Here is a 13073-nt window from a genome sequence, read left to right as displayed (position 1 = left end):
AAAAAAAAAAAAAAAAAAAAAAAAAGCATGGTTTCCTCCAGTAAAAACTACTAATATCATCTATAGTAAATTTACTCAGATTTATGTTAAAGTTGCATTATGAACCATGAAACATAACATCGAACTGATAAATCCATAAATAACTATCACACTTACACCTTATTCTTTTTTTACAATCATCCCTAAATATGAATTAAAAACAAAGACAATGTCATATTTTAGGAGGCAAAAATATACCAAACACTTACAAAGGTTGAATAACAAGAGGTCTCTTACCTTGAATTCAGATTTAGGGTACACATAGTTTCAGCTCCTTAACTCTTAATAGCAATGTTGACTGACTCTTGAGTTTCAAATAATGTTAAATATATGTTATGTCCCAGAAATACTACTCTGAAGTTCTAGTCCCTAAACTGCTGCACCCAAGGAATAGTTTATGTTTGGACAACTCTACATAAAATAGAGTTAGCATCTACAAACTCAGAAAGCTACAAATGGAGGCAAGTTCCACAGAGTGGTAAGCACTCTGCGCTGGCAGTGAGGTGATGTCAGTTCTCACCCCCCCTTAGGCATTCAGTGTTGGTAGGATACTCAACAAGTTGCCTCTGAAAGTGTTACAGAGTTTTCCTTATATGAGAATGTTTGGTAAATTTCATAAGGGATTAAAAAAATGTTAAGTGTTATTATCTCATATTTTCAAAATGTTATTTTAGATAAGCAACCTTCTGAAATAAACCAAACTGTATTATCTGAAGAGCATTCTCTGATGAGCAAAGATGAAACAGATCAAACCCCATATTATTTGTTAAGAGTATCTCTAAAGGTTGAGGTTGCTGTATTCCAGAAAATCAAACAACTAAAATATCTTTGTATGCAGGACAACAGCACTTTTGATACTATAGGAGTAAAAATGTGTCTTTCACTATAAGACACTTTCTATCACTCGGTGTGCAAAACATTTCAAAGCCTTAATATTCACCAAAAATTATTTATTAATAATGGTTCAAATTTCTTTGGTGAAGAAGAGAATAACTATAGTCTCTTTTTTGAAATTGGACAGTGTGAGTGTTTGTAGCTGGCCAGGAAAGAAATGAGATCCCCAATGGAATATATCAATATGTCAATAAGCAAAATAAGTGCGTTGCTTAGAACTGAAATAAAACAAAACAAAGAAAAAACACTGATAAATAGAAGTTCTCTCATTCTGTAAACAAGAAGAATTATATATTGCCAGAATCACCTGTTAAAATGATTTGCTGAATTTCCAAAGGGATTAGCGAACTGGGGTATTTTATTATTATTATTATTATTATTATTATTATGATACTTTAAGTTCTGGGGTACACGTGCAGATCTTGCAGGATTATTACAAAGGTATACACATGCCATGGTGGTTTGCTGCCTCCATCCCCCATTACCTACATTAGGTATTTATCCTAATGTCATCCCTCCCCAATCTTCCCACTCCCTGCTATTGCTCCCCTAGGCCCCCACTCCCCAACGGACCCCAGTGTGTGATGTTCCCCTCCCTGTGTCCATGTGTTCTCATTGTTCAACACTCACTTATGAGTGAGAATATGCGGTGTTTGGTTTTCTGTTCTTCTGTCAGTTTGCTGAGAATTATGGTTTCCAGATTCATCCATGTCCTTGCAAAGGACATGAACTCATCCCTTTTTATGGCTGCATAGTATTCCGTGGTGTATATGTGCCACATTTGCTTTATCCAATCTATCCTTGATGGGCATTTGGGTTGGTTCCAAGTCTTTGCTATTGTAAACAGGGCTGCAATTAGCATACGTGTGCATGTATCTTTATAACAGAGTGAATTATAATTCTTTGGGTATATACCCAGTAGTGGGATTGCTGGGTCAAATGGTATTTCTATTTCTAGATCCTTGAGGAATTGCCACACTGTCTTCCACAATGGCTGTACTAATTTACACTCCCACCAACAGTGTAAAAACATTCCTATTTCTCCACATCCTCTCCAGCATCTGTTGCCTCCAAATTATTTAATGATCACCATTCTAACTGGCGCGAGATGGTATCTCAATTTGTTTTTGATTTGCATTTCTCTAATGACCAGTGATGATGAGCATTTTTTCATATGTTTCTTGGCCACAAAAATGTCTTCTTTTGAAAAGTGCCTGTTCATATCCTTTGCCCACTTTTTAATGGGGTTGTTTGTTTATTGTAAATTTGTTTTAGTTCTTTGTAGATTCTGGATATTAGCCTTTTGTCAGATGGATAGATTGCAAAATTTTTTTCTCATTCTGTTGGTTGCCAATTCACTCTGGTGATTGTTTCCTTTGCTGCACAGAAGCTCTTACATTTAATTAGATCCAATTTGTGTATTTTGGTTTTTGTTGCCATTGCTTTTGGTGTGGAAAAAACCACCTTAAACTTCATATAGAATCAAAAAAGAGCCCATATAGCCAAGACAATCCTAAGCAAAAAGAACAAAGCTGGAGGCATCATGCTACGTGACTTCAAACTATAATAAAAGGCTGCAGTAATCAAAACAGCATGGCACTGGTACCAAAACAGAGATATAGGCCAATGAAACAGAACAGAGGCCTCAGAAGTAATGCCACACACCTACAACCATCTGATCTTTGACAAACCTGACAAAAACAAGCAATGGGGAAAGGATTCCCTGTTTAATAAATGGTGCTGGGAAAACTGGCTAGCCATATGCAGAAAGCTGAAACTGGACCCATTCCTTACATCTTTTTTTTTTTCCCCATTTATTTATTTTATTGTATTTTAGGTTTTGGGGTACATGTGAAGAACATGCAAAATTGTTGCATAGGAACACACGTGGCAGTGTGATTTGCTGCCTTCCTCCCCATCACCTACATCTGGCATTTCTCCACTTGCTATCTCTCCCCAGCTTCCCACACCCCACCGTCCCTCCCCTATTTCCCCCCAACTGACCCCAGTGTGTAGTGCTCCCCTCCCTGTGTCCATGTGTTCACATTGTTCAACACCCGCCTATGAGTGAGAACATGCGGTGTTTAATCTTCTGCTCTTATACAAAAATTAACTCCAGATGGATTAAAGATTTAAACTTAAGACCTAACACCATAAAAGCCCTAGAAGAAAACATAGGCAAAACCATTCGTGACATAGGCATAGGCAAGGGTTTCATGGCTAAAAGACCTAGTTTATTTTTAAACAACTGAATCTATGAAAGCAATTAACTAAGACAAAGAAATAAATAACATTCATAGACATTTCTTAGTATACTAGCACATCCATTCTGATGATAACTTTTAAAATCAGTATAGAGAGATCATGGACTGAGTCAAAATTACAGAGAGCCTATCAACAAGTGTTTTGATGGGAGTAGCTGTGAGACAGAACAGGGAGAGCACTAGAATAGGAGCCATTTTCTATTGTTAAGTTACCTTACAAAACTGATGATGGGGTTGTAAAGATTGGAAATACGGCAATTCTGACAATATTTATTATGACACCTTTTAAAGGTCATTTACTTGTGACCTCCCGTCTTGAACTATTGTTAACCAGCGTAGAGATGAATTGTAGAATAGAAAGAAGAGTTACATTTTGTACTCACATGTGGTCACTTACTAACTACATAACCCTGAAAGTCATTGTGGCTTTTCAGACCTCAGGTATCTCATCTGTAAATGTAAGGGGTTAGGACCTATAACCCCTTATATGAGAGTGTTTTATACTTTGAAAATTGCTTCTATGTCTGATGGTTTAAGTAGGCTGGCCTATGGAAGTGGAGAGTAAAGATTTCTTATTTTTTTCAACTTATTTCCTCCGAAGTTGTATGATACGGTTTCCTTTCCAATCAGCAAGCAAATCTTTCAAACATAAAATGTTGATGAATAGACTTATCCATAAAGGAAATAAACAACTGCATCAACAATTTGCAGATAAAATGATCAGGAAGAACTGCCTAAGAAGTCTTATTAAAGAAGCTAGTACAACGATTACATTTAACAAATTGTAGGATACAAAGTCGGTACACAAAAATCTATTGTTATTTCTATATGCTAATAACAAATGATTGTAAACAAATTCTAAAACACCATTTGAAATAGCATCCGAAATTTGAAATGCTTAAGAATAAGGTTTCTTTTTCAAGGACATTTTAATTATGTGGTTTCAGAATTTAACATAACCTCTACACTCATGGGGACGAGATTCTCCAACTTTCCTGGGAGACACAGGCCCAGAACTTTCACACACTATGTAGCAAATTCGTGTCCCTTTAATAGCTGAGGCTGACAAAGATGAGTTTTTATGATAAGTGGAGGCTAAAGTTGCCTGGTCACTTTAGACCTGAGAGTCCTGACTAGCTTCCAGGTCCTGCCTCTGGAACTTTCAAGCTGAGCCACCATATCTAAATCCTGGAGAAAACGTGCATCCCAACTCACAGGGATATAACTAAAGCACGGGACTAGAGGCCTGTGCACTACACAGCAAGATGTAGCTAACATTAGCTTTTACACATCAGCAAACAGAAGAGATTCTACTGCATCTATAAGAGGATTTCCAGTGAGAAGAGAACATTTCTGCCTTATAATGACTTATTTATAACAATATTTTGCAAGGAACTCAGCTCAGATGGTATAGGAAAAACAGTAAGGCCTACTGTAGCATGCAAATTCACTGCTCAGCATATTATGGGAACATAAATATAATCATGATTCCCTAAGCCTTGCAGGTTCTCATCCTGTCTCTTTCCTTTCTTCACTTCTTCCCCTTTCTTTTTCTTTCCTTCTTTCCTTCCTTGCTTCCTCCATTTCCCCATCCTGTCTCACCTCTTTTTTACTATACTATATTCCTCTTTTTATACTATCTTGATATAGGAAAACTAAAGCAGCTCATCTCAAATATTGGGAAGATTTATTTAATTCATCTTTTAAACTTTTTCCTTAATGGGCTAAATGCCAAAATCCCCAGAATTACTCAATATAATAAGTATAATTGTTTTCAGACATGAGGGTAAGTTTTCCATCAGTGACTAAAAAAAAAAATTAAAAATAAATGAAAGCCAGTGGAAAGCTGAACAGTCCTCACTTGGCAATTATTCAGTCCTTGGAAATTTCCAAGCCTTTTGCAATCATTAATTAATTAGTAAAGAAGATGTTCTACTTTACTAGGGTTTGAAGCGTGATATAAAGAGGTCTAGAGGTTTTCCTCAAACTGGAAGAGGAATGTCAACAAAAGAACTGGGTCAAGAATTAGGAGCTCATTTCTCATGACTGTAGTCGCATAATTAAGCCAAACAGTCAATATAAGGACAATAAGGTCCTCTGTGCACAGGTGCAGTAGAATACTGTAGTGTTTTGCTCAAAGACCAACTGTGAAGAAACCCACCCCTTCATCAGCCAATGCCCTCACAACACACACAGAATTTATCCATAGCTTCATCAGCCTCTTTCTCCCTTCCCAAAGCACAGACAGACAGATGGCTAAATATCAACCTCTAACCACTCTTAATAATCAGAGTGAAAGTACATGATTTGATTTTCATTTTAAAAATGTACAACTGAATATGATGTGAAAACACATGAAACTGTTGAAAAACAAATATATCAAAAATTTAAAAAATAACATAAAATCTGATATCCAGAATCTGTAAATCATCTAATAGATCATCTTGAATAACTACCTTGCTCAAATAAGAAGCAAAATAAAGTTCCATGTTTTCTGATGAGTGGTTCATAAAAATTCTTTCCATCTCCCTGGGTCAGTGGGTGAGGATGGGCCAAATGTTAATGATGTGGCTGGAATCAGCGTTTTAGATCCAGTTCTAGCAGTGGGGGCTGATTCTTTCTCCTACACCAAAGGGTGGATTCCGAATGCTTAAGAGAGGCTGGTCAGAGTTCCCAGTGACTTAATGAGAAAACAACACCTGAAGACTAGCTCAGTTCTCCGCCAGGTGAGTCTCTCCAGTACATATTGTTTTGCTTTCTCTCATGTCTGGTTCCCACGTGGGATAACACAGTCCTCAAGCAACGCATCTCCTTCCTTCAGGATCATCACTCAGCCATGCTTTCGGTCACGCTGCTTTGGGCAGGGCAAAACTGCCTATCTATTTGAACTTAAATGTTGGCAGCACTCGTTCTGACCTAACATTTTATTTTACTGTAATCTTCCCTAGGTGAATCTGTTGCGATTGTTAAAAACAGAAAGTGTGGCTAAGTTGAATAATCTGTTTCTCTGAACTGGTTGTTTTGAAAATAGACTCCCCTTGTCTGGGCCAGGAGGAAGTTATACAAACATACTGTGACATTAACAAAGAGCAAGGCTATTCTGATTGGCTGTTTTGGACAAATTTATTTTAAAAAAGAAATAAAAAGCTGTAATAACATTTCTTTTCATAGAGAGACTTCAGCAACTGAGTAATGTTTAAAATCACTTAAAATTCTAACTTGGAATCTATCTATTGGAAAAGGATCATGGCTGGCCACTTTCATATAGTGGTCACGCATAAAGCTAATGGATTTCTTGAGCTGGATTTTTCCAGCTCTTCACAGTCCTCACTGTCAGGAAGAACTGTATTCCCCTATAGAACTTGAAATTCACATAGGACACCATTAATACGGCAGAAATTTTCAGATCAGAAAAACAGTTTAGTAAACACCCTATAAGGAGATTTTTGATATAATGTTGAATATGTGAATAGCTCTGTCTTGAAGTTGACCATCTTGTTAAAAATGTGGAAAGAATTTTAAAAATACAGTCCAAACTTCTACCCAATCCATCCCCCAAAACTACCATTCATCTTCTAGCTAATTGAGGGCTCTCAAATTTCTGATTTCTCACAGTTCTAACTGAAAAGAAAGAAGGGCACTCTTCCAGCCCAAATGGCTGGAAACTGGCCCAGTTCCTCTATTTTCACCTGTTCCAAGTTGTTCTCATTGGTTCCTCTCGTCATAATGGGAGGAATCAACATCATGTTGGTTCTAGTACTAGTGAAAAATCCAAGTTGTGGTGAGCGGGCATATGCAGTATTATACCTTACCTATTCAGAAGAAGTAACAGAGAGTGTCAACTTAAAAGATCCACATACGGACAATTAAGTCAAATAAGATGTAACCCTCACTCATAAGGAGTTTGTAAACATTGCTTAATAGTGCTAAAGGGTGAAGAATAAGATTCTTTCAGGAGGATCAGTAATATGAATAGACAAGGGGTCACAAACAAGCCACATTATACTGCAGCCCCTTCTCAGAGGAGAAACTAGCCAAGGTGTTTGCAGTATCTTAGACCTGCTCCACCTCACCCATCTCCTGGGTCCTTGGCTGCCTGTCCTGCCGCAGCAACCACTGTGACCCCAACATTGCGGGAGTTATGATTGCCTTCAGAGGGCCGCAGCCTGACAACAGATCGCCTCAGTTTTGCCCTCCACATGTCTCACTTATAGATCACTAGCCTTGCTGAGGCTTGAGATGCTAAACCCCTATTTAATGTCCAAGCAAATGCAAGATGTAGAGGAAGCTTCTACACAATAGATGGAAGCCTGAATTAATATGGGGAAGGATGTGAAAAATAAATTATTTTCTTTTTCTCCATCAGAACACTTCATCCTGAGATGCTATGGTTTCTATGGCCTTTTGGAGGATGATTCTTCAAGATTGAGCAAGTAATTCCACTTGATACTAAACAGTGGCCATACTGGTAACACCAAATAGTCTCTCTCTCCTCTCTGGCTTCACTCATGCTTCCCTGGGATTGTATGTGTTAGTGAAGTAAAAGTAACACATACACTTTTGCCTTAGGCTTTGCTTTCTGGGGAAGGCAGACTGAGAGAGGCACATCCGCATTCTCCTCATTATGTTGATGAATTTCTTACCTTTGGCTGCAAGGGTGGTACACAGGGAGCTGAAACAGGATCTGTGATATAGGTCTTCTTGGGACCACTGGCTGGATACATCCCAGCAGGGTTCTGGTTCCCTGCTCCAGGAGGAGTGTACCCTGGCTCCCGTTTCCAAGTATTTGTGTGACCTTGTTGACCATAGGCAGGATCAGAGTCATTTCTGCCCCCATAGCCTGGTCCTGCTGCATAGTAGCCTTCATAATAGCGTCCCTGGTTGGGGGTGTACCCATACCCAGGCTCAGGTTGAAGTCCTGGTGGTGGAATGTAGGCATAATCCATGCCTCCCCGTGTTGAAGGAGGTGGACACTGCCCAGAGACGGGAATTGGCTGAGTGTTATAGCCCTGCGGCCCTGAGCCATACATTTGTCCTGATGAAGGGGCAGCCATGTAATGAGGGCTGGGCTGGGCTGACTTCACCTGCACATTAAAGGTAGGCCTTGAAGAAGTGGAGGCCGTGGTGTAGGAGGCTGCGACTGGCTGAGGCTGGGGCTTGAGTGTTCCGATTGGAGCCACAGAGATGGGTCCAGCCTGGGGTGCAGGCTGTGGTTTCAATGTAGACTTTTTGGTTGCTGTTAGAGGGGGTTGGTTCGGGATGACCATTCTCTTGTGTCCTGTGACTGGGGTCGACACTGGAGGAGAGGCTGTAGAACTAGTGGAGCCCTAAGAAGAATAGGAAGAAAAAGGAAGAAAGAAAACAAAAATTACTGCCAAAGAAACTGAATAAAAATACATAAATAAAAAATTAATAACTGCTAATTGTAATTTATGTATTACTATGCAGAATACAAATAAGGCATGATCTTGCCTTCAGAGATCACAGATTAACCTAAAAATCAGTTATATATCTGTGCATTGCCAGTGAACAACAGAAAAAGAAGGAAAAAAAAATCCATTTACAATACCATAAAAAAAACTTAGAAAAAATTATCTAAGGAGGAGAATGATTATACACTGAAAACTATTAAACACTGGTGAAAGAAATTAGACAAGACACAAACAAATGGAAAAACACCTGTGTTAATGGATTGAAAGACTTGATATTGTTAAAATGTATATCCTACCCAAAGTTGTCTACAGATTCAATGAGATCCCTATCCAAATACCAAAATAACATTTAACATTCATAGAAAAAACAATTCTAAAATTCACATGGAGCCACAAAAGGCCACAAAAAGCCACATTAATCTTGAAGCCAAGAACAAAGCCAGAGGCATTACAATCCCTGATTTCAAAATATATTATGAAGCTACAGTTATCAAAACAATATGGTACTGGCATAAAACAAGATATACAGCCCAACAGAACAGAACAGAGGGCCCAGAAATACATCCACGCATATACAGTCGATTGATTTTTTTTATGAGGGGGCAAAGAATGCATGATGGGTAAGAACAATTTATTCAATAAATGATGTTAGGGAAACTAGGAATACACATGCAAAAGAATGGTACCGGACCCTTATCTGACATCATTAACTAAAAATGGGTTAAAGACTTAAAGATGAGAAAGACCTGAAGCTTCAGCTTCTAAAAGAAGTAACATAGAGAAAAAGTTTTGTGACATTGGTCATGAAGAATAGCAAGATAGAGCAATGTAACATATTATCTTAACTTGAACAAAAGGGAAGTAAGTGGAGGGCCTGCTCTTAGAGAGAAGGCAGACACACAAGGGGTGCATCTTGTCTGTTCTTATCTCATGGCCACAGCTAATTCTGATTGAAAATGTAGAAAGCTATTCAGTCTAACCTATTATGCATAGCTTCTCTACCAGATTTGGGGACAGGGAGAGACACGTTATTCATCCTAGGATACCTCTCCCCCTATTAACCTCACAGAGCTTTACATGTGAAAATGCTTAGAAAATGACTAAATCCTTTGCAAATATTCTTCAAATTAAAAAAAAAAGAAAGTGACTAATTGAAAAATACCACATAAAAAATGATTGCTACAGAGATTCAATTCTCAAAAAATAATATATTTGCATATCTGTATTTATAGATGATTGTATAAATAGATTTATATATAAATAAAAAATCATGAACCAGTAATCTGTATACGTAAATTTCTATACTGCATTTTTATTTTCAAAATATGTGAATTTTGAACTATCTGTTTTTGGGGGTGGACTACAGTTGCAGCAGAGTAATTTTTAAAATGTGCCTGATTTTCAAAATAAAAATGTTAAATCATAATAAAACTTCAAAAATTCCTGCAAAAACAAAAATGAAATGAAATGCCAAAAATAAATGCCTGGAAGCACCAAATAATCCAGTAAGTAGAAAAGATTCACTATATATTTAATTGAATATGTGGGCCAGAAGAATGTTGGCATAGTTTTCTTTAACCATGAAGAACATAAATAAATATGCTGTAAAATAATTCCTGTTCTTTACCCCTTCCACCTCCCATGATGGAAGGCACGTAAAATTGCAAAGAAAAAAAAATGTATATATATATATATATACACACGCACAGACACATATATATTTATATATACCTAAATATACTATTTCAAACATATAGTAATATGTAAAATATTCAGAAACGTGTTCACATGTATACAGCAGAATTCGTAATAAAGTTGAGAAAAATCTTCTTATCTCAAAAGAGAACTCTAGTAGTGAGATATTTCCTAGAAGAAAGCAATAGCTCCTGAAATTGTGCCGATTGTTTAATTCAAAGACATTAGGATATTTAAAGTGTGTGTGTGTGTGTGTGTGTGTGTCTTCACCGAGAGAGAGAGAAAAAAAAACTTATGAAAAAAGTTACTTCTAAGGAGTCAGGTCTATATTAATTCTTTTTTGTTTATGAATGTTATTGGTTTTCATTTCCAAAATATGTGAATTTTGAACTGTTTTCTTGGGACAGACTTTACAGCTGCAGCAGAGAGCTTGCCTGTCATCCGCCCAGTTGCTCAGTCACTGTCTCCATTTATAGTTGGGTTTGTAAAGTGTTCAAAATAGGAACTCTGGGTTTCTGCTGATCTTGAGTCATCAAAGAAAAGCAAAGCTTTATTCTGTCTTTCATTCAATGCCCATCTACACTGACTTTTTATGACTGGCATGATTGACTACAAAAATCTGACCTTAAACTTTTTCTAGGTTCAAAATGACTTTTCCATGTCATCTGTAATAGAATGTTGGAAGTCTTAACTGAGTATTTCTTAGGAATGTCTTGAACATACACATTTTAACAAATTGCTTAATAAGGAAACTGTTTCTATTTAGTACTATTGGGACCACCTTCAAGCAGAAAGGAAAAGCCACTCCACCACGAAGACAAGAATATCCAGTCTGCTTAAATTACAAAAGTAAACGACAAGTTTATCCTCTGAAAGACTAATATATATAAATATATATAAACGACACACACAACAAAACAAACAAACAAAAAAGATACCACTTTATTCGAGAGCTTCTTGTAACTTAACAGGAAGCTAAATCTGATATTACAAGATCCTAGGAAATTATATTTGAGACAAATGATAGGTGGAAAAGATAGCTATAAGAGTCAGGACTCCAAGAAAAATGACAGCACACACCAACTAGATCTTCTCAAGGATCTGATTTACACAGGTCCTATGTACATAGCCCCATGCAATTGCAGAGGAGTCATGAAGGACAGGGAAATAATATGGGGCTAGCACAGGCAGAGCTGTCATCTCCTCTAGGCTCAGGATAAAGAGAGTGTTGCAGAGGTGAAAATCCAGAAGGGGTCGGTGACTGTTCTTGACAGGCGACTGGGAACTTTACAATCAGCAAGTCAGAGAAATATATGTGGCACAAGAGTTTATCAGGGTCTCTCAATATAGTACTATGGTCTTCTTGAGTTTGACAGTTATGTGTTTTGCACCCTACCCATTAAATGATAGTCATTTTGACAGTTTATAAAAATATGCCCATTCATTTCCAAACTCCCCCTGTCAGAAGGTGGTTTCCTCTCTAGTTGAGAACCATTGGAAGTGAATGTTAACCAAATGTCCCTGGGAATTTTTTAATCTTCATCTCTGGCTCAACTGAGCTCTCCAGAAAACCATCTATCTGCATCAAATGGGATTTTATATTATGACAAATAAAATGCTTCTTAAATCTTTCTGTGAAATTGTTACTATTGACAATAGCCAACATATTGCCCAATAGCCTGCAAATAATGATTCCTTTTATTTAACAGCAGACCTCTGCTTTTGTCTCTCTATTCTCTGTCTCCAGGATCATGCCCACAACTTGATATACCTTCTATCTTATGAAGACTTTAGAATTTCTCTCTCCAGAATTCATCTGTATTCTGAATACTAAGCCCAAATCCTCAACTGTCTATTTCATGTGTCTGTTTGAATGTCTCATATGCTTTTCAGACTCAATATATTAAAAACAGATTTCATCATCTACCCTGATCTGCTTTTCATTTGGTTTTCTCATCCACCCAGTTGTTGCTCAAAGGAGAACACTGGGAATCACTTCTGAGACTCTGCCTCACTTCCCATTCAAGAACTAAATCCCACTGATCCTACTCTAAACAGGGAATTCCATAACTCACAGACATGTCCACATTTGACCATTTCCACATTTGACCATTTCCACTACTATAATCCCATGCCAAGATACCACCATTTTTTATTATGAATTCTCCAAAAACATCCAACCTGGTCTCCCCGTGTCTACTACTGTTCTCCTTCAATGAGCAAATGCAAATGTAATCATATTACTTCAGTGCTCAAAAATCTTCAACAGGTTAGTGGAATGATGGACTCCAATCCACCTCTTCTACCTCTCCTTGAGATACACTGACCTTGTTTCATGTCCATTGTGCCAAGCTCTCTCACATCTCAGAGATGATACCTACACCAATATGCTTCCCCGTTGTCTTTAAATTATCTAGTTGATTTCTAGGAATCTCTTACATCTCAAGCTGAATGTCAGAGTCCTCCGTGAAACTTTGCCTGAATCCTCCAGCACAGAGAGTGTTCTTTACTTCTCCCTCCCTGTACGTATCATACGTGTATATGTCTGCTTCCATATGGGTAGAGGCTGTCCTTTTTATTCACTGCTGCATCCTCATTACGCTTTAACATATCATAGCACACAGTTGGCATTTAACAGATATTTGATGAATGAATGAAGGTTAATCTCCCAAGAAAAATGAATTTCTTTGGTCAGATTATAACTGACCATGGAAATATGAACTATCTTATTTCTTACTGACTTGATGAT

The 13073-nt window shown here is 37.5% G+C and overlaps 1 protein-coding gene across 8 annotated transcripts in view; it reads right to left on the bottom strand.

Annotated features, from left to right (window-relative positions):
- Positions 1-13073, bottom strand: part of LOC108318535 (LIM domain containing preferred translocation partner in lipoma) — a 731582-nt gene that overhangs the window by 264405 nt on the left and 454104 nt on the right. For all 8 annotated transcript variants that reach the window (XM_017549618.2, XM_017549612.2, XM_017549620.2 and 5 more), the window contains one exon: positions 7841-8524. In XM_017549618.2, the coding sequence (XP_017405107.1) occupies positions 7841-8524 (684 nt within the window). The remainder of the gene's footprint in view (positions 1-7840; positions 8525-13073) is intronic.

Source organism: Cebus imitator, unplaced genomic scaffold (genome assembly GCF_001604975.1).
Source record: "Cebus imitator isolate Cc_AM_T3 unplaced genomic scaffold, Cebus_imitator-1.0 Scaffold220, whole genome shotgun sequence".
In the NCBI taxonomy this organism is placed as follows: Eukaryota; Metazoa; Chordata; class Mammalia; order Primates; family Cebidae; genus Cebus; species Cebus imitator.
Note: the sequence above shows the minus strand (reverse complement) of the source record. Positions and strands in the feature narration are given on the sequence as shown.